Here is a 21,438-nt window from a genome sequence, read left to right as displayed (position 1 = left end):
TTCAAGCATGTAGTTGTGAGCATGTTCATGTCTCTTTCCAGTGAGAAGCAGTTGGAGTGTTTGCTGACACACTGCATTAAGGTGCCAATGCTCGTCCTGGACCCAGCTCTGCCGACCAACATCACACTGAAGGACCTGCCATCTCTTTATCCTTCTTTTCATTCTGCCAGTGACATATTCAACGTTGCAAAACCAAAAAACCCTTCCACTAATGTCTCAGTTGTTGTTTTCGACAGTACAAAGAATGGTAAGATCTTCTTGTGGGTATTTTAAAATCATGTTATCATTGGATGTTGTAATAACAAAATTTTGAATGGAACAGAATTGGTTCACTTTTAAAGAAATGCCTGATAAACCAAAAATGTAAAAAGGGGAGCTACCATTGGATTTCAGCCCTGCTGTCAGAAAGGGATTGCATCTGTTTTACTCTGTGTAATACACATGCCTTCCTGTGCTGTGGTCGGGACCTTAAACCTGGTTCTCACTCAAATTTACCGTATTCTCTCGGCTGGGAGGTATTCAGGAGGCTTTATTTTTTTTCTTTTTTCTTTCAAAATTCCTCAGCAAGGTTGTTTTCTGCAGCTTGGACTGACCATACTTGGAGCATTCATACTTTAAGTTCTGAATCATGTGGTTATGCAGTTGATTTGGCCCGATAATAGAATTAAATTTGTAGTTCTTGACATAGAACTGCACCCGCATCCTTAGAGATCCCGTCCTCTCCTCGGCCACTGAGCTGCTGAGCCCCACGCCTGCGTCTCCTTCAATCATCCTTCCTTTTGTCTCATCCTTCCTCTGCGCTGAGTGACTCTCCCAGGAAGCTCTGTTTTCACTTGTGTAAAATGAAAACTGTCGCATTCTCTTTACAGCCCTGTTCTCAAGTTCCCATTCTTTCAATGCCGTACCTCCCAACCTAAATCTTTGGAACCATCTTTGACCCGTTCATACTCTAACCAGTAATCCGCCTCATCCTATGACTTGCTTTTTTGCAAAAATCTTAGATTCTTACCTTTCATACTCATCAGATTTCTTCTACACCAGACTGAGTTTCTTCACCCAGGCCCCAATGATAGATGCCTGTCTGCTCTGCCGGCCTCTGAAGTTCTTCTCTGATCTGTCTAGCATGAAACTGATAAAATCAGAGTTTTCCAATTTGTTTACAGTTGCTGTCTCTTTGGAGAGAATAATAGTAGTATATATTTGTTTTTCACATGGACACAAATTCCTCTTGCTGGTGTTCCAGATGGAGTTTTAATTGCCTTGGTCCTGCCCATCGGCCCTCGCATCCCTGCCCTCCTCGCATCTCCTCACAGCCGCCGGCGTCATCTCACAGATGTGGGGCTGCCTGTCCTGAGCCTCTTCCTCTCCCAGCCCATCTCCTATTCTTTCCAGCCCCCTCTCCAGTTCTGTCTCCATGGAGATCCTGGACTAGTACATTCACAATGATTTTATTTTTCTGTATCCCTGTAGTACTTGTAACCTAACTCACAACTTAGTTTTTGAGTGCACAGGAGTTTATGGTGTTCTCATCTAATTTCTTTTTTTTTTTTTTTGCCGTACGCGGGGCTCTCACTGTTGTGGCCCCTCCCGTTGCGGAGCACAGGCTCCAGACGTGCAGGCTCAGCGGCCATGGCTCACGGCCCCAGCCGCTCCGCGGCATGTGGGATCTTCCCGGACCGGGGCACGAACCCGCGTCCCCTGCATCGGCAGGCGGACTCTCAACCACTGCGCCACCAGGGAAACCCTAATTTCTTTTTTTAATTCACCATTTATTTTCAGCATTTTATTTTATTTATTTATTATGTATTTATTTATTTTGGCTGCACTGGGTCTTTGTTGCGGCACGTTGGATCTTTGTTGCGGCACGTGCGGTCTTTAGTTGTGGCAGGCGGACTTCTTAGTTGCAGCACGCGAGCTCTTAGTTGCAGCATGCATGTGGGATCTAGTTCCCCAACCAGGGATTGAACCCGGGCCCCCTGCATTGGGAACGCTGTCTTACACACTGGACCACCAGGGAAGTCCCTCCTCTGATTTCTTTAGGGCAGAAACCTTATCCTCACCATTTGGTGTCCTGAACAGTGTCTAACACAGTGCTCATTTCCTGGTACTTATTATTTGTGATTTGAAAGGAAACTATGACTTTTCTAAGCAAAGATATCTCCCCTTCACACCATAGACCTGTTTCTGAACTATTTTGTATAACTAACTTTTTTTTTTTTACTTATAATTACTATTTATTTTTATTATCATTATTATTTACAGTGAGTAATTTTTTTTTAAACATCTATATTGGAGTATAATTGCTTTACAGTGGTGTGTTAGTTTCTGCTTTATAACAAAGTGAAAAATATGGAACGCTTCACGAATTTGCATGTCATCCTTGTGCAGGGGCCATGGTAATCTTCTCTGTATCATTCCAATTTTAGCATATGTGCTGCTGAAGCAAGCACTAACTAACCTATTTTTAAAATTTAGGTTATATTTTAAAATATATAGGGAAAGTACAGGGGTAATTTTTGACAAATTTAACAAGTTATATGATTTATTGTTTTGCTAAATATAGCTTTGTTTTTATTTTCTTTCTCTTTATTTTAACATCTTTATTGGAGTATAATTGCTTTACAATGGTGTGTTAGTTTCTGCTTTATAACAAAGTGAATCAGCTTTACATATATCCCCATATCTCCTCCCTGTTGCATCTCCCTCCCACCCTCCCTATTCCACCCCTGTAGGTAGTCACAAAGCACAGAGCTGATCTCTCTGTGCTATGCGGCTGCTTCCCACTAGCTATTTTACATTTGGTAGTGTATATATGTCCATGCCACTCTCTCATTTCGTCCCAGCTTACCCTTCCCCCCTCCCTGCGTCCTCAAGTCCATTCTCTACGTCTGCGTCTTTATTCCTGTCCTGCCCCTAGGTTCTTCAGAACCTTTTTTTTTTTTTTTTTTTTAGATTCCATATATATGTGTTAGCATACGGTATTTGTTTTTCTGACTTAACTTCACTCTGTCTTTCAGTCTCTGGGTCCATCTACCTCACTACAAATAACTCAATTTCGTTTCTTTTTATGGCTGAGTAATATTCCCTTGTATATATGTGCCACATCTTCTTTATCTTTTCATCTGTTGGTGGAAACTTAGGTTGCTTCCATGTGCTGGCTGCTGTAAATAGAGCTGCAATGAACATTGTGGTACATGACTCTTTTTGAATTATGGTTTTCTCAGGGTATATTCCCAGTAGTGGGATTGCTGGGTCGTATGGTAGCTCTCTTTTCAGTTTTTTAAGGAACCTCCATACTGTTCTCCATAGTGGCTGTATGAATTTACATTCCCACCAACAGTGTGAGAGTGTTCCCTTTTCAACACAGCCTCTCCAGCATTTACTGTTTGTAGATTTTTTGATGATGGCCATTCTGACCGGTGTGAGGTGATACCTCATTGCAGTTTTGATGTGCATTTCTCTGATGATTAGTGATGTTGAGCATCCTTTCATGTGTTTGTTGGCAATCTGTGTATCTTCTTTGGAGAAATGTCTCTTTAGGTCTTCTAACCATTTTGGGATTGGGTTGTTTGTTTTTATGATATTTAGCTGCATGAGCTGCTTGCAAATTTTGGAGATTAATCCTTTGTCAATTGTTACATTTACAAATATTTTCTCCCATTCTGAGGGTTGTCTTTTCGTCTTCTTTATGTTTAAAAAATATGGAACACTTCACGAATTTGCATGTCATACTTGAACAGGGGCCATGCTAATCTTCTCTGTATTGTTCCAATTTTACTATATGTGCTTCCGAAGCGAGAGCTAGCTTTGTTTTGTTTTTTCTTTTTTTTTTAAGTTTTGAATTTTATTTATTTTTTTATACAGCAGGTTCTTATTAGTTATCCATTTTATACACATCAGTGTATACATGTCAGTTCCAATTGCCCAATTCATCACACCACCATCCCCACCCTGCCGCGGCTTCCCCCCTTGGTGTCCACATTTGTTCTATACATCTGTGTCTCAACTTCTGCCCTGCAAACTGGTTCATCTGTACCATTTTTCTAGGTTCCACATACATGCGTTAATATACGATATTTGTTTTTCTCTTTCTGATTTACTTCACTCTGTGTGACAGTCTCTAGATCCATCCACGTCTCAACAAATGACTCAATTTTGTTCTTTTTTATGGCTGAGTAATATTCCATTCTATATATGCACCCCAACTTCTTTTTCCATTCATCTGTCGATGGGCATTTAGGTTGCTTCCATGACCTGGCTATTGTAAATAGTGCTGCAATGAACATAGGGGTGCATGTGTGTTTTTGATTTATGGTTTTCTCTGTGTATATGCCCAGTGGAGGGATTGTTGGATCATATGGTAATTCTTTTTTTCATTTTTTTAAGGAACCTCCATACTGTTCTCCATAGTTGCTGTATCAGTTTACATTCCCACCAACAGTGTAAGAAGGCTCCCTTTTCTCCACACCCTCTCCAGCATTTCTCATTTGTAGATTTTCTGATGATGCCCATTCTAACTGGTGTGAGGTGATACCTCATTGTAGTGTTGATTTGCATTTCTCTAATAATTAGTGATGTTGAGCAGCTTTTCATGTGCCTCTTGGCCATCTGTATGTCTTCTTTGGAAAAATGTCTATTTAGGTCATCTGCCCATTTTTGGATTGGGTTTTTTGTTTCTTTAATATTGAGCTGCATGAGCTGTTTATATATCTTGGAGATTAATCCTTTGTCTGTTGATTCGTTTGCAAATATGTTCTCCCATTCTGAGGGTTGTCTTTTTGTGTTGTTTATGGTTTCCTTTGCTGTGCAAAAGCTTTGAAGTTTCATTAGGTCCCATTTGTTTATTTTTGTGTTTATTTCCATTACTCTAGGAGGTGGATCAAAAAAGATCTTGCTGTGATTTATGTCAAAGAGTGTTCTTCCTATGTTTTCCTCTAAGAGTTTTATAGTGTCTCGTCTTACATACAGGTCTCCAATCCATTTTGAGTTTACTTTTGTGTATGGTGTTAGGGAGTGTTCTAATTTCATTCTTTTACATGTAGCTGTCCAGTTTTCCCAGCACCACTTATTGAGGAGACTGTCTTTTCTCCATTGTATATCCTAGCCTCCTTTGTCATAGATTAGTTGACCATAGGTGCGTAGGTTTATCTCTAGGCTTTCTATCTTGTTCCATTGATCTATGTTTCTGTTTTTGTGCCAGTACCATATTGTCTTGATTACTGTAGCTACATAATATAGTCTGAAGTCAGGGAGTCTGATTCCTCCAGCTCCGTTTTTTCCCCTCAAGACTGCTTTGGCTATTCGGGGTCTTTTGTGTCTCCATACAAATTTTAAGATATTTTGTTCTAGTTCCGTGAAAAATGCCATTGGCAATTTGATAGGGATTGCATTGAATCTGTAGATTGCTTTGGGTAGTATAGTCCTTTTCACAATATTGATTCCTCCAGTCCAAGAACATGGTATATTCTCTCCATCTGTTGGTATCATCTTTAATTTCTCTCATCAGTGTCTTATAGTTCTCTGCATACAGGTCTTTTGTTTCCCTAGGTAGGTTTATTCTTTTTGTTGCAATGGTAAACGGGAGTGTTTCCATAATTTCTCTTTCAGATTTTTCATCATTACTGTATAGGAATGCAAGAGATTTCTGTGCATTAATTTGGTATCCTGCAACTTTACCAAATTCATTGATTAGCTCTAGTAGTTTTCTGGGGGCATCTTTAGGATTCTCTATGTATAGTATCACGTCATCTGCGAACAGTGACAGTTATACTTCTTCTTTTCCAGTTTGTATTCCTTTTATTTCTTTTTCTTCTCTGATTGCCGTAGCTAGGACTTCCAAAGCTGTGTTTCTCTGCTCAATCCCTCCCATTAACATTAACAAATACTCTCTCAGCTTAATTCCTGAGCCTTATTTCCAAACAAACTGCTACTGTCCTATTTCTTCCTCTTAGCAGCCAAAGTTCTAGAAAGAATTATCTAAGTTTGTTGCCTCAATTTCTTCTCCTCCCATGTGTGCTTTAAGCCACTTTAAAACAACTTTGGCCCCTCTCACTAATTCAAAATGGTGATCGCTCTGAAGTGACCAGTTATCTCCGTGTTACTGAATTGAATGGATGTCCTCTGGTCCTCACCTCACTTGACTCTCAGCAACAGTCAAAACTATCGCCCACTCTTTCTTCCCTCATTCTGTTTTCCTTGGGCTTCTTCCACAGCTACACATTCTTTTGTTCCTCTTATCGTGGCAGCTTCTCAGTGCTTTGCTAGCTCTTCCTCCTCTAATGGACCTTTAGATGCTGGAGTTCCCCAAGAATTGGTTTTACTCGTTTTTTTTTTTTTTTCCTCAGTTTGCACTCTTTCTCTAAATGTTTTCATATATACATATGGCTTCAAATATCAGTTTTGCAAAGTGTGGTTCATGGGCCAGCCTGTACCAGGATCACTTCCAGAGGGTGAAGTGGGGCATGTGGCAGAGTGGGAGAAAGGAGTGTTAAACTTCAGATTCCCTGGCCCAATCCAGGGCCTACCAAATTAACTGTGGGTGGAGACTGGGAATCTGCATTTTAAATTCATTCTCCAGGTTATTCCCATACCAACTAAAGTATGGAACCACTAATTTGATTTGTCACATTAACAAGGACAGCTCAACATCTCCATCTGCTGACTTATTAAAATCATTGTCTTATTTTCTCAAATGTTAGGAAACAAAAATCAGAAAAACAGGAACAAAGTAAGGAACAAAAGAGATGAAAGAATTATCTGCCTCATGAATAATCAAGATTGGATTATATCAGCTTTTGACTTTCCTAGCTCCAAATGGGAACTGTTCTATATTTGGGTTTTAATTTTTAATCCTTATCCAACTGAATAAAAATGTAAGAATTGGAATGACTATTTCATCACACACAGTCTCTTAAAATGCAGCATTTTATTCTTTTGTTGTTATTTCTGAGATATACATTTTAAAGTAATAACTAGAATTATGACTTATAACATTATACCAGAACATATAAGATTTTTAGAAATTTCATGTAATGTCTGAAACATTTATATTAACATATTTCCATACAAATAACCCAAAGAAAGTTTAGTATTAGTTGTTTTGTTTGTTTATTTGTTTTATACTGCAGATTCTTATTAGTCATCAATTTTATACACATCAGTGTATACATGTCAACCCCAATCGCCCAATTCACACCACCATGCCCACCCCACCACGGTTTTCCCCCCTTGGTATCCATACGTTTGTTCTCTACATCTGTCTCTAAACTTCTGCCCTGAAACCGGTTCATCTGTACCATCTTTCTAGGTTCCACATACATGAGTTAATATACGATATTTGTTTTTCTCTTTCTGACTTACTTCACTCTGTGTGACAGTCTCTATATCCGTCTACGTCTCAACAAATGACTCAATATCGTTCCTTTTTATGGCTGAGTAATATTCCATTGTATATATGTACCACATCTTCTTTATCCATTCATCTGTCAATGGACATTTAGGTTGCTTCCATGACCTGGATATTGTAAATAGTGCTGCAGAGAACATTGGGGTGCATGTGTCTTTTTGAATTATGGTTTTCTCTGGGTATATGCCCAGGAGTGGGATTGCTGGATCATATGGTAATTCTATTTTTAGCTTTTTAAGAAACCTCCATACTGTTCTCCATAGTGGCTGTACCAATTTACATTCCCACCAACAGTGCAAGAGGGTTCCCTTTTCTCCACACCCTCTCCAGCATTTCTCATTTGTAGATTTTCTGATGATGCCCATTCTAACTGGTGTGAGGTGATACCTCATTGATGTTTTGATTTGCATTTCTCTAATAGTGATGTTGAGCAGCTTTTCACGTGCTTCTTGGCCATCTGTATGTCTTCTTCGGAGAAATGTCTATTTAGGTCTTTTGCCCATTTTTGCATTGGGTTGTTGGTTTCTTTAATATTGAGCTGCATGAGCTGTTTATATATTTTGGAGATTAATCCTTTGTCCATTGATTCATTTGCAAATATTTTCTCCGATTCTGAGGATTGTGTTTTGGTCTTGTTTATGGTTTCCTTTGCTGTGCAAAAGCTTTGAAGTTTCATTAGGTCGCATTTGTTTATTTTTGTTTTTATTTCCATTACTCTAGGAGGTGGATCAAAAAAGATCTTGCTGTGATTTATGTCAAAGAGTGTTCTTCCTATGTTTTCCTCTAAGAGTTTTATAGTGTCCAGTCTTACATTTAGGTCATGAATCCATTTTGAATTTATTTTTGTGTATGGTGTTAGGGAGTGTTCTAATTTCATTCTTTTACATGTAGCTGTCCAGTTTTCCCAGCACCACTTATTGAAGAGACTGTCTTTTCTCCATTGTATATCCTAGCCTCCTTTGTCATAGACTAGTTGACCATAGGTGTGTGGGTTTATCTCTAGGCTTTCTATCTTGTTCCGTTGATCTATGTTTCTGTTTTTGTGCCAGTACCATATTGTCTTGATTACTGTAGCTTTGTAGTATAGTCTGAAGTCAGGGAGTCTGATTCCTCCAGCTCCGGTTATTTCCCTAAAGACTGCTTTGGCTACTCGGGGTCTTTTGTGTCTCCATACAAATTTTAAGATGATTTGTTCTAGTTCCGTAAAAAATGCCATTGGCAATTTGATAGGAATTGCATTGAATCTGTAGATTGCTTTGGGTAGTATAGTCCTTTTCACAATATTGATTCCTCCAGTCCAAGAACATGGTATATCTCTCCATCTGTTGGTATCATCTTTAATTTCTCTCATCAGTGTCTTATAGTTCTCTGCATACAGGTCTTTTGTTTCCCTAGGTAGGTTTATTCTTTTTGTTACAATGGTAAACGGGAGTGTTTCCATAATTTCTCTTTCAGATTTTTCATCATTACTGTATAGGAATGCAAGAGATTTCTGTGCATTAATTTGGTATCCTGCAACTTTACCAAATTCATTGATTAGCCCTAGTAGTTTTCTGGTGGCATCTTTAGGTTTCTCTATGTATAGTATCATGTCATCTGCAAACAGTGACGGTTTTACTTCTTCTTTTCTATTTGTATTCCTTTTATTTCTTTTTCTTCTATGATTGCAATGGCTAAGACTTCCAAAACTATGTTGAATAATAGTGGTGAGAGTGGACATCCTTGTCTCGTTCCTGATCTTAGGGGAAATGCTTTCAGTTTTTCACTGAAAAACATCATTGAGAATCATTGAGAATGATGTTTGCCGTGGGGTTGTCGTATATGGCCTTTATTATGTTTAGGTAGGTTCCCTCTATGCCCACTTTCTGGAGAGTTTTTATCATAAATGGGTGTTGAATTTTGTCAAAAGCTTTTTCTGCATCTATTGAGATGATCATATGGTTTTTCTTCTTCAGTTTGTTAATATGGTTTATCACATTGATTGATTTGCATATATTGAAGAATCCTTGCATCCCTGGGGTAAATCCCACTTGATTATGGTGTTTGATCCTTTTAATGTGTTGTGGGGATTCTGTTTGCTAGTGTTTTATTGAGGATTTTTGCATCTATATTCATCAGTGATATTGGTCTGTAATTTTCTTTTCTTGTAGTATCTTTGTCTGGTTTTGGTATCAAGGTGATAGTGGCCTCATAGAATGAGTTTGGGAGTGTTCTTTCCTCTGTACTTTTTGGGAAGAGTTTGAGAAGGATGGGTGTTAGCTCTTCTCTAAATGTTTGATAGAATTCACCTGTGAAGCCATCTGGTCCTGGACTTTTGTTTGTTGGAAGATTTTTAATCACAGTTTCAATTTCTACTTGTGGTTGGCCTGTTCATATTTTCTATTTCTTCCTGGTTCAGTCTTGCAAGGTTATACCTTTCAAAGAATTTGTCCATTTCTTCCAGGTTGTCCATTTTATTGGCATAGAGTTGCTTGTAGTAGTCTCTTAGGATGCTTTGTATTTCTGCGGTGTCTGTTGTAACTTCTCCATTTTCATTTCTAACTTTATTGATTTGAGTCCTCTCCCTCTTTTTCTTGATGAGTCTGGATAATAGTTTATCAATTTTGTTTATCCTCTCAAAGAACCAGCTTTTAGTTTTATTGATTGTTGCTGTTGTTTTCTTTGTTTCTATTTCATTTATTTCTGCTCTGATGTTTATGATTTCTTCCTTCTGCTAACTTTGGGTTTTGTTTGTTCTTCTTTCTCTAGTTCCTTTAGGTGTAAGGTTAGATTGTTTGAGATTTTTCTTGTTTCTTGAGGTAGGCTTGTATAGCTATAAGCTTACCTCTTAGAACTGCTTTTGCTGCATCCCGTAGTTTTTGGATCGTCGTGTTTTCGTTGTCATTTGTGTCTAGGTATTTTTTGATTTCCTCTTTGATTTCTTCAGTGATCTCTTGGTTATTTAGTAACGTATTGTTTAGCCTCCATGTGTTCTTGTTTTTTACGTTTTTTCCCCTGTAATTCATTTCTAATCTCATAGCGTTGTGGTCAGAAAAGATGCTTGATATGATTTCAGTTTTCTTAAATTTACTGAGACTTGATGTGTGACCCAAGGTGTGATCTATCCTGGAGAATGTTCCGTGCGCAGTTGAGAAGGAAGTGTAATGTGCTGTTTTTGGATGCAACGTCCTAAAAATATCAATTAAATCTATCTGGTCTGTTGTGTTATTTAAAGCTTCTGTTTCCTTATTTATTTTCATTTTGGATGATCTTTCCATTGGTGTAGTGAGGTGTTAAAGTCCTCCACTGTTATTGTGTTACTGTCGATTTCCTCTTTTATACCTATTGGCAGTTGCCTTATGTATTGAGGTGCTCCTATGTTGGGTGCATATATATATTTATAATTGTTATGTCTTCTTCTTGGATTGATCCCTTGATCATTATATAGTGTCCTTCATTGTCTCTTGTAACATTCTTTATTTTAAAGTCTATTTTATCTGATATGAGTATTGCTGCTCCAGCTTTCGTTTGACTTCTATTTGCATGGAATATCTTTTTCCATCCCCTCACTTTCAGTCTGTATGTGTCCCTAGGTCTGAAGTGGGTCTCTTGTAGACAGCATATATTTGGGTCTTGTTTTTGTATCCATTCAGCAAGCCTGTGTCTTTTGGTTGGAGCATTTAATCCATTCATGTTTAAGGTAATTATTGATATGTATGTTCCTATGAGCATTTTCTTAATTGTTTGGGTTTTTTTTTGGTAGGTCCTTTTCTTCTCTTGTGTTTCCCATTTAGAGAAGTTCCTTTAGCATTTCTTGTAGAGCTGGTTTGGTTGGTGCTGAATTCTCTTAGCTTTTGCTTGTCTGTAAAGCTTTTGATTTCTCCATCGAATCTGAATGAGATCCTTGGTAGAGTAATCTTGGTTGTAGGTTCTTCCCTTTCATCACTTTAAGTATATCATTCCACTCCCTTCTGGCTTATAGAGTTTCTGCTGAGAAATCAGCTGTTAACCTTATGGGAGGTTCTCTTGTATGTTATTTGTCGTTTTTCCCTTGCTGCTTTCATTAATTTTTCTTTGTCTTTAATTTTTGCCAATTTGATTATTATGTGTCTCAGAATGTTTCTCCTTGTGTTTATCCTGTATGGGACTCTCTGTGCTTCCTGGACTTGGGTGACTATTTCCTTTCCCATATTAGGGAAGTTTTCAACTATAATCTCTTCAAATATTTTCTCTGGTCCTTTGTCGCTCTCTTCTCCTTCTGGGACCCCTATAATGCAAATGTTGTTGTGTTTAATGTCGTCCCAGAGGCCTCTTAGGCTGTCTTCATTTCTTTTCAATCTTTTTTCTTTATTCTGTTCTTCAGCAGTGAATTCCACCATTCTGTCTTCCAGGTCACTTATCTGTTCTTCTGCCTCAGTTATTCTGCTATTGATTCCTTCTAGTGTAGTTTTCATTTCAGTTATTGTATTGTTCATCTCTGTTTGTTTGTTCTTTAATTCTTCTAGGTCTTTGTTAAACATTTCTTGCATCTTCTCGATCTTTGCCTCCATTCTCTTTCCAAGGTCCCGGATCATCTTCACTATCATTATTCTGAATTCTTTTTCTGGAAGGTTGCCTATCTCCACTCCATTTAGTTGTTTTTCTGGGGTTTTATCTTGTTCCTTCATCTGGTGCATAGCCCTCTGCCTTTTCAGCTTGTCTATCTTTCTGTGAATGTGGTTTTTGTTCCACAGGCTGCAGGATTGTCGTTCTTCTTGCTTCTTCTGTCTGCCCTCTGGTGGATGAGGCTATCTAAGAGGCTTGATGGGAGGGACTGGTCGTGGGTAGAGCTGACTGTTGCTCTGGTGGGCAGAGCTCAGTAAAACTTTAATCCACTTGACTGTTTGGTGGGGCTGTGTTCCCTCCCTGTTGGTTGTTTGGCCTGAGGCAACCCAACACTGGAGTCTACCTTGGCTCTTTGGTGGGGCTAAGGACAGACTCTGGGAGGGCTCACACCAAGGAGTACTTCCCAGAACTTCTGCTTCCGGTGTCCTTTTCCCCACAGTGAGCCACAGCCACCCCTGCCTCTGCAGGCGACCCTCCAACACTAGCAGGTAGGTCTGGTTTAGTCTCCTCTGCTGTCACTGGTCCTTCCCCTGGGGTCACTGCTCCTTGCCCTGGGTCCCGATGCACACAGTACTTTGTGTGTGCCCTCCAAGAGTGGAGTCTGTGTTTCCCCCAGTGCTGTTGAAATCTTGCAGTGAAATCCCAGTAGCCTTCAAAGTCTGATTCTCTCGGAATTCCTCCTCTCATTGCCGGACCCTCAGGTTGGGAAACCTGTCATGTGGCTCAGAACCTTCACTCCAGTGGGTGGACTTCTGTGGTATAAGTGTTCTCCAGTCTGTGAGTCACCCACCCAGCAGTTATGGGATTTGATTTTACTGTGATTGCGCCCCTCCTACCATCTCTTTGTGGCTTCTCCTTTGTCTTTGGTTGTGGGGTAACTTTTTTGATGAGTTCCAGTGTCTTCATCTTGATGATTGTCCAGCAACTAGTTGTGATTCTGGTGTTCTCACAAGAGGGAGTGAGAGCACGTCCTTCTACTCCGCCATCTTGGCTCCTTTCCCACTAGCTTTGTTTTTTAAATTGAGGTTTCTTTAAATTAAGGTACTCTAATAACACTTCTCCTGAAGAGAAAAAAGAATGACACTATGTGAGCAGTTATAACTCAGTTATAACGTCTATGGAGAGAATCTTGGGTTTATCTCCACTAATTTTATAACATATCAGAGACATAAAAGATTATAAATTTTGGTATAAGTAAAATCTGTGTTAAATGACAGTCTTCTGAACACTGTTTTTGAATTTTCACTTGGGTTTTTATTTGACTATCCTATTATATTGATTCATTCAGTAAAGATTTGTCGAGCCACTGCTCTGAGTTGGTGGTTGTTGTAGGCAAACAGCGGAGAAAAAGAAAAGGCACATTCCTGCCTTCATGGCGCATCCATTTTTAGTGGGCCACAAGCTTACTCTTTTGTTTTTTCCTTTTTTTTTTTTTTTTCCGGCACGCGGGCCTCCCACTGCCGTGGCCCCTCCCGCCGCGGAGCACAAGCTCCGGACGCGCAGGCTCGGCGGCCATGGCTCACGGGTCCAGCCGCTCTGCGGCGTGTGGGATCCTCCCGGACCGGGGCACGAACCTGTGTCCCCTGCATCGGCAGGCGGACTCTCAACCACTGCGCCACCAGGGAAGCCCTTTTTTTTTTTAATTTTTATTTATTTGTTTATCTATTTATTTTTGGCTGTGTTGGGTCTCCGTTTCTGTGCGAGGGCTTTCTCTAGTTGTGGCGAGCGGGGGCCACTCTTCATCGCCGTGCACGGGCTTCTCTCTGTCGCGGCCTCTCTTGTTGCAGAGCACGAACTCAAGACGCGCAGCTCAGTAGTTGTGGCTCATGGGCCTAGTTGCTCCGCGGCGGATCTTCCCAGACCAGGGCTCGAACCCGTGTCCCGTGCATTGGCAGGCAGATTCCCAACCACTGCGTCACCAGGGAAGCCCCAGAAACTCACTCTTTAGCATCCTTAGTTATTGAGATCCAGGATCACAAAATTCTTTTTTTCTTAAAGCTGAGTTGTTGTTTTTTTAATTTATTTTTGGCTGTGTTGGGTCTTCGTTGCTGTGCGCGGGCTTTCTCTAGTTTCGTCGAGTGGGGGCTGCACTTCGTTGTGGTGTGTGCGCTTCTCACTGCAGTGGCTTCTCTTGTTGCAGAGCATGGGCTCTAGGCGCGTGAGCTTCAGTAGTTGTGGCACGTGCGCTCGGTAGTTGTGGCTCACGGGCACTAGCGCCACACAGGCTCAGTAGTTGTGGCACATGGGCTTAGTTGCTCCACAGCATGTGGGATCTTCCTGGACCAGGGCTCGAACCCATGTCTGCTGCATTGGCGGGCAGATTCTTCACCACTGCGCCACCAGGGAAGCCCACAAAATTCTTTGTTAAAGGACCAGGTAGTAAGTATTTTAGGCCTTGTGGGCCAAGAGGCAAAATGGCAGATATTATGTAGGTATTTGTATAAACATTTAACCATTTTTAAATGTCAAAATTGTCTTTAGCTTGGGGCCATACTAAATTCGGCAGTGGCTAGATTTTAGACCATGGACTGCCAAACCCTGATCTAGATTAAAAAATTTTAGCCATGTTTGGCATTTTTAAAAAATCTCATTTAGGGTCTCCCTGGTGGCGCAGTGGTTGAGAGTCCGCCTGCCAATGCAGAGGACACGGGTTCGTGCCCCGGTCCAGGAAGATCCCACGTGCCGTGGAGCGGCTGGGCCCGTGAGCCATGGCCGCTGAGCCTGCGCGTCCGGAGCCTGTGCTCCACAACGGGAGAGGCCACAACAGTGAGAGGCCCGTGTACCGCAAAAAAAAAAAAATCATTTAGCCTCTTTCCAGTTAATCATTGAGATCTGTTGATTTTTTTCCTTCTCAAATGTGTCATTTCTGTCCCGGTTACCCTGCCACTTCCCTTGTGTCCACCGATTGGACAGTCCTCCTGCAGTCAGCCATCCTGCCCTGCAGCCGGGGCCTGCGTCTCCTCAGCAAAATGGTTTTTCCAGTCAGGCTTATCCCTTTGATGTTTAGGAAATGAATTTCCTCCTGTGACACTTGATTTTACCTCTGGACTACATTGACTTTTACAAGGAATTACAAAGTGCCTCCTTATAGCTCTCTCACACTGATCAAATTTATACCCATTGGGATCCTACAGAACTAGTGTAATCCCTTTCCTGTGTGACATTTCTTCTTCTTCCTTTAGCTGTCTCTTAGGGGCTTGTCTGCACCCTAGTTTGCTCTTCTCAGAATGAGCTTCAGTTTCTATTACTTTAAAAGTGTTTCAACTGGAATTGAACATTCTGTTTCAGTGTGGTTCAGTCTTCAAAGAGATCAGGACTCTTCATTTGTGAAGTGTTTACTGAGCGCATACTATGTGCCATGTACTACTCAGTGCTGAAGATGCAGCAGTGAGCAGATGGACAGAAATCTCGGCCCTTAGCAAATTTACATCTTGGGCGGCTTGCCTGGTGGCACAGTGGTTAAGAATCCGCCTGCCAGTGCAGGGGACACGGGTTCGAGCCCTGGCCTGGGAAGATCCCACATGCCGCGGAGCAACTAAGCCTGTGCACCAAAACTACTGAGCCTGCGCTCTAGAGCTCGTGTGCCACAATTACTGAGCCTGCATGCCACAACTACTGAAGCCCACATGCCTAGAGCCTGTGCTTCACAGCAAGAGAAGCCACTGCAATGAGGCCCGTGCACCACAATGAAGAATAGCCTCTGCTCGGTGCAACCAGAGAAAGCCCACGCACAGCAACAAAGACCCAACACAGCCAAAAATTTAAAAAATAAATAAATTTTAAAAAATATTTACATCTTGGCAGAGGGAGCCAGACAATTGATACAACGTACAAGTAAATTATGTAGTTTGTAGAAGATAAATGCTGTAGAGAAAAATTGAGCAGGGGAAATTGAGTGGTAGGGCAGACTCCCCAAGAAGGCGATTTTTGAGTGAAAATTTAAAGGAGGTGAGAGAGCCAGCAACATGAATATGTGGGGAAGGAGTGATTCTCCATATATTCCCTATATATAAGGTAAGTGTATATATATATATATACACATATATACTTATGTAAGTAAGCCAGTGCAAGCGTCCTGAGGCAGGAGGGTGTCTGACATGTTTGAAGAAGAGCAGGGAGGCCAGTGTGGCTGGAATAGAGTGAACCAAGGGGGAGAAGGCAAGAGATGAGCCCAGAGAAGTCACAGAGACCAAATGGTACAGGCCTCAGTAACCACAACGGGCTTTAGCTTCCAATCACAGTGCTGTGAGGAATCAATCATTGGAGGGTTTGAGTAGAGGAGTAATGTGATCTGACTTACATTCCAGAAGGATCAGTCTGGCTGCTGTGGTGGGAATAGACTGAGGAGGGGCAAAGCTTGTAATAATTCAGGCAGGAAGGAAGGGGGCTTGGATCAGAGTGGTGGTGAGAAGTGGTTGGACTGTGGACATTTTGAAGGTCAGCTCAACAGGGTTTCCTGATGGGTTGGTATTGGGGAATGTCACCCTTCTTACTCTAAGCCTCTTCTTCTGCTTAAAAGCACAAAACTGGGATGGAAACTCAGTGTGGCCTGAGCATTACTGCCTCATACTGAACTCACTGTCCGCTAAAACTCCTAAGTCTTTTTAAAAATCTTACATGTGCTAATGCTCAAATACCCCTTTTATTTATTTTAAAAAAATGTTTTTTAAAGTACTCCTTTTAATTTTTACTTGGCTTGTTTCCAAGTTAAAGATCTTACCTTCGTTTGTAAGAGATTTTATTTTGCTAGATTTGACTGATTGCTCCAAACAGTCAAGGACTTTGGGGAACCCTTAGTCTGTTATCCAGGATAGTAGCTTCTCTGTTGGCTCCGTGTAAGCCCACACATTTCACAAGCATGCCTTCTGTATCTTCCAAAACTCTGACGGATTGTTGAGCAGACCTATAGCAGACCTCCAGAACTCCCCTCTAGGCTGATTGTGGCTTTTACAATTTTACACTCCCTGATCAGAATTGGTTATAATCCGCCTAACTTGAGATCTGGTGTCTGTGAAATCCACAAAGATGCCATGTGTTGTTTAGCTGCCTTCCTGAGATTATGTACAAATACATATTGCTCATCTATTCGAATTGTCTGATTTACCAGTATAGAATCCACCATACCAATGGGGAGAGACAGACAGACAGACAGACGGAGGCAGAGTGAGGTGTGTATCTGATAAATTTACCCATAATGAACTCATGCTCTTAGTGCCCAGTACTTTCTTTAAAGATAAACAGTATATTGTGAGGACTTCCTTTTCTCCAGTGCTCACCAACTGTATTTTTCTGATACATTAGAGACTCTTGCTCGGGATCAACACCCATCTTGCAGGCTATAATCTGCAGACCCTGCTTTCTGTGCCCATTTTGAGGATCAGAATTGCAGCCTTCCAACCTGTCCTGTTTTCCATGGTCCCCGAATATCAGCAGGTTTGCTGATCTCATTTGTTCCCATCACTTTAGAACTCTCTCCCCGTAGGGCTGTGTCATCACCCACCTCACCCCCAACTTAATCTGCTCTAATCACATTACCTGATGAATTTTAGGAATTCACTGTGACTCTGGAGGAACCTTAGGAGAGTCCTAAGTGGCTCCCTGCCGTTAATCTAAATGCCACTGGCATTGCTTTCAAAGCCCCCTTCTGGTTGCCCTTTTTTTCCTAGTACCCACCACTCCCAGATGTTTTACTCTGGTCAAACAATTTTGTTTTTTAAATTAAAGATGTCGATGTTTGATGTTTGCTTCTACCTCTGTGATTTCTGTCCGTCTGTCATTTCTACGTTTCTTCTGCCCACACAAGTCTCTCCTTCAGTATTGCAAAATTTAACGTTTAATTGTACAGCAGTTTACATTTGTTCCCCTTTTGTTAGATGGGTTAATTTTGTCTCCCCCAACTACCTTTTCTTTGAGACCATGTGTTATACTGGTTTAACAGCTCTCAAAATGCCTTGCACAGTGTCCTGCCAGACATCATAGTTAAGTATTCATTAAAAACATGCTTGTTTATTGTATTCTCTATTGTAGTTGAAGATGCCCACACTGGAATTTTTAAAGGAAACAGCAGACAGACAGTTTGGAGGGGCTATTTGGTATGTTACTTTAAATTAACTGTATTTTTGCAGTATATTAGAATAAAAGTATGAGAAATAAAACTTTGAGAGGCTTTTTAATGTTTACTTTTCCTCTAAGCCTAGCTTTCTAGTACTAGTGAATATCGATTTAAATAATTGTAATATTCTTATTTTGAAGCTTGTGTGATGCAATAGATATTTACTAGTTTTCTCAGCTGTAAGTTTTCACCAGCCTTATGATGTGGAAAGTGAGTTGTGTTTTTCCCTTTTTTATTTCAGACAACAGATAAGGAAGTCCCTGGGTTAGTGCTAATGCAAGATTTGGCTTTCCTGAGTGGATTTCCACCTACATTCAAGGAAACAAATCAACTGAAAACAAAATTGCCAGAAAATCTTTCTTCTAAAATAAAACTGGTAAGAGCATAGAAAATAGAGCAATTAGTGTAGCACATCCCATTTCATGCGTGCCTCTTCTCTGTGGCCCCCTTTGTTATAGAATAGCCGACAGTCATAAGCAAAGAGGGTCTCAATTCTGTCACAGTGTTGTCACGAAGACAGCTCTTTATTTGTAGAAGATCCTCCCTTTTTACTCTTTATTTGGGCAAAATTCTGAGTCTTAACTTGGTTTGTTGGTTTCCCAGACAGAAGCAGGATTCATTTGTTTAACAAATGAGCTTCTACTGTGTGTCAGGTGCTGTTCTAGCTGCTGAGACTGTAGCAGTGGACAAAGCAGACAAAAGCCCTGATGGCAGTGGAAGCGTGGAAGGAGGGGATGGGGGGAAATCAGACATGTGGTGGTAGGTACACACAGGCTCCTGTGGATTTATGAAGAGCTTCCACTCACAGAGGGGGGATGCTTCAGATTTTTGGAACATTTGATAATGTGAAACCTTCATTCATTAATAGCTAGTTGAGCCACTAACATATTTAGTATTTATACTTATTAACTCCTCACGCTTGACCACCGAGGCCATTCGCGAGTTGACTTTGGAGATGGTGACATGTCTTTCCATAACATTTCCTGTTCTCAGAGCCATCTGTCTGATTCATGTAGGGCACAGTCCGTGTGGGTGTACTTTCCTTTTGACCTTATGCCAAGGTGCCTGCTTTTCTGTCAGAAACAGTCCAGGTTGTAAAACGTGAATGTTTCTTCTCTCAGACTAGAGGGCATAAAGTTCTTGGCTCAGAATTCGTTAGGCTCTGCTTTTCTTGATTTTACAAAAAAAATGTTCTTTAAATTCTGCCACTGTGTTTAGCTTCCTGCTTCTCAATCCCTGCTCTTCTTGATGTCATTTAACAGTTGGGAGGTGAAAGGGTGGAGGTAGTGGCAGGGAGAGCTGTGACTCGGGGAGAGTCGGTTATTTAGTTCATGTCTGGACCATGTTTTCTCTCTGCCGGTCAAAGTTCCTGTTTAACTTGTTTCCTTTTCCCCTTAAGTGTTTCACTGTTTTAAGATACATTGTATTACCTTTGTAAATACCATGATAATATGAATGACATTTATGCTTTTTCTTTTCTTCATATTTTCCTCCATAACTTTCTTTATGGTACCTGGAAGTATGGTGATGCCCGGCTAGATTAGAGTTGAGTAATTTCTTAATCTGCAGTTATTTTAAAATAGATATTATATTCCTCCTTCCCTGAATTATTTTCAGTATGGATTTGGGCAGATAAAACCATAGATTAGCATTCATTTCAGCCAATGTTTATTTGGCTTCTTGGCTTCCTAGCTGTTGGTTCTACGGTTATAGACATATGCGCATCTGTACGTTTGACCAGCACATGTGCTGCTAGGTGGGCGTGTCCTGCCAAAGATCACCAGCCCAAGTCGTGGTCACCCCGCAGCAAACGAGTTTTTGGGCAGTGTGGAGTGGTGTGTGCCAAGAGACGCTGAGGGCGCAGGAACTTGAATTGGGCAGTAGCACCACCAGGCTCGGTACATGTGGACGCCCCCTCCTCCGCCATTCACCCAGTTGGAGGTTGATCTGGATTCCCCAGACTTGTCTCTGTGGAGGCCGGCACCTCCTGGGGGTACAGCCAATTATTCACAGTGTGCATTGCAGCTCACTGTCACGATGCCAGCACCTGCGATTGGCTTCAGAGATGAGGACTTCTGATCTTTTCGAGGCTAGAGAGAAAGTGAGAAAGAGGAAGCACAGAAGGAGAGCGTCAGTATTCAAGCCTGGTTCTCCAAGGGACTCTCTTTCCTTGGGTCCCACTTTCTGGTTCTATTATGGGCACCCGGAGAATGGAGTTTCCAGTCATTGGGTTCCCAGTCCCTTTAGTGAGCGTTGATTAAACACCTGCTGTTGTGCCAGGGACTGTGCTAAGGATAACTGAGTGACTAAAGTCACTTAGTGTTTGGGTGTGATTGCTTCCAAACAAAATGTTTGTACAAAGTGCTGGGAGAACATGTGGGCTTCGGTTGTACTGCAGGCAAAGACGGCTTTGCAGAATAGAAACATTTTGGCTGGGGCCGTGCACAGAACAGCCGTTCTTCCAGCAGAGAAGCCAGTGGGAAAGACCTTTCTGAGAGGAGGGAGCAGCTTGAGCAGAGGGCTAGGGGCTTGCAAGTAAATGGCCTTTTCAGAGAACCGAGGCAGCTGTTCAGAGGCCAGAGCCCAGGTGGGGATTTTCCTGATGCTGAGACTGGGAAGTTAGGCAGAGGCCAGATTGAGAAAGATCCCCTGGTGAGGAGGCCGGACTTTATCCTGGAGGCAGAGCGCGTCTTGAGGAGGAGGACCCGGTTCAGGTCTGCAGAACACGGGAGCGGAAGGTGTAGCAGGTGGACATTAAACAGGAAGCCGGAGGCAGGAAAGCCAGTTCAGCCGCTGCTGCCGTAGCCCAGCAAGACACTCAGGTTCCACAAGTGCCTTGGCAGTGGTGCCAGTGATGAGAGTGGTTCCAGAGCCATCTGAGAGAAACCTTCAGCACGACCTGGTGACTTATTAGCTACTGGAGCAGATGGAAGGAGAAATGAAAGGGGAAGTGGATGTGACCAGCAAAGACGGGTGTGGTGGCATTAACCACACTCAGAGCTTCATGGGAGAAGCGAGGTTTTCAGAAGGACCCTGAGAGCTCAGTTTGGGGTGTTACATTGGAGGGGCCTTGTGGCATGTGGGAGGGAGGGCCATTAGACATTGGGCTTCAGGACCTGAACAGCTGAACCTCTGTGCCCTCCCAGGCTCCTCCAGGGGGCCTTTGCCAAGGCCTGTGGACCCCAAGCCACCTAGCACTCAGTTCTGTCCCAGAGACCCTGGCTGGGCTGTGAGCATCTCAGGACAGGTACTGCCTACTCATCTTGTGCCCTAGTGATCACCTTAGGAAAATGTCTGAAATTTCAAAATACTTTTCTAGAATAAAAGCAGCTTGGAT

At 41.7% G+C, this 21,438-nt stretch overlaps 1 protein-coding gene and 2 non-coding genes across 7 annotated transcripts in view; 1 reads left to right on the top strand and 2 right to left on the bottom strand.

Annotated features, from left to right (window-relative positions):
* Nucleotides 1-21,438, top strand: part of GNPTAB (N-acetylglucosamine-1-phosphate transferase subunits alpha and beta) — an 85,306-nt gene that overhangs the window by 37,855 nt on the left and 26,013 nt on the right. For all 5 annotated transcript variants that reach the window (XM_067697723.1, XM_067697720.1, XM_067697724.1 and 2 more), the window contains 3 exons: nt 42-247; nt 18,017-18,081; nt 18,343-18,477. In XM_067697723.1, coding sequence (XP_067553824.1) covers nt 42-247; nt 18,017-18,081; nt 18,343-18,477 — 406 coding nt within the window. The remainder of the gene's footprint in view (nt 1-41; nt 248-18,016; nt 18,082-18,342; nt 18,478-21,438) is intronic.
* Nucleotides 2,344-2,450, bottom strand: LOC137203085 (U6 spliceosomal RNA). The gene has a single exon (XR_010932912.1). It is a non-coding gene; the product is annotated as a U6 spliceosomal RNA (small nuclear RNA).
* LOC137203102 (U6 spliceosomal RNA) lies at nt 3,696-3,802 on the bottom strand. Its single transcript, XR_010932932.1, has one exon. It is a non-coding gene; the product is annotated as a U6 spliceosomal RNA (small nuclear RNA).

The sequence above is a fragment of the Pseudorca crassidens genome, chromosome 11 (genome assembly GCF_039906515.1).
Source record: "Pseudorca crassidens isolate mPseCra1 chromosome 11, mPseCra1.hap1, whole genome shotgun sequence".
NCBI classification, from domain to species: Eukaryota; Metazoa; Chordata; class Mammalia; order Artiodactyla; family Delphinidae; genus Pseudorca; species Pseudorca crassidens.
The sequence above is the reverse complement of the archived record's forward strand: the minus strand, read 5'-3'. Positions and strand labels throughout refer to the sequence as shown.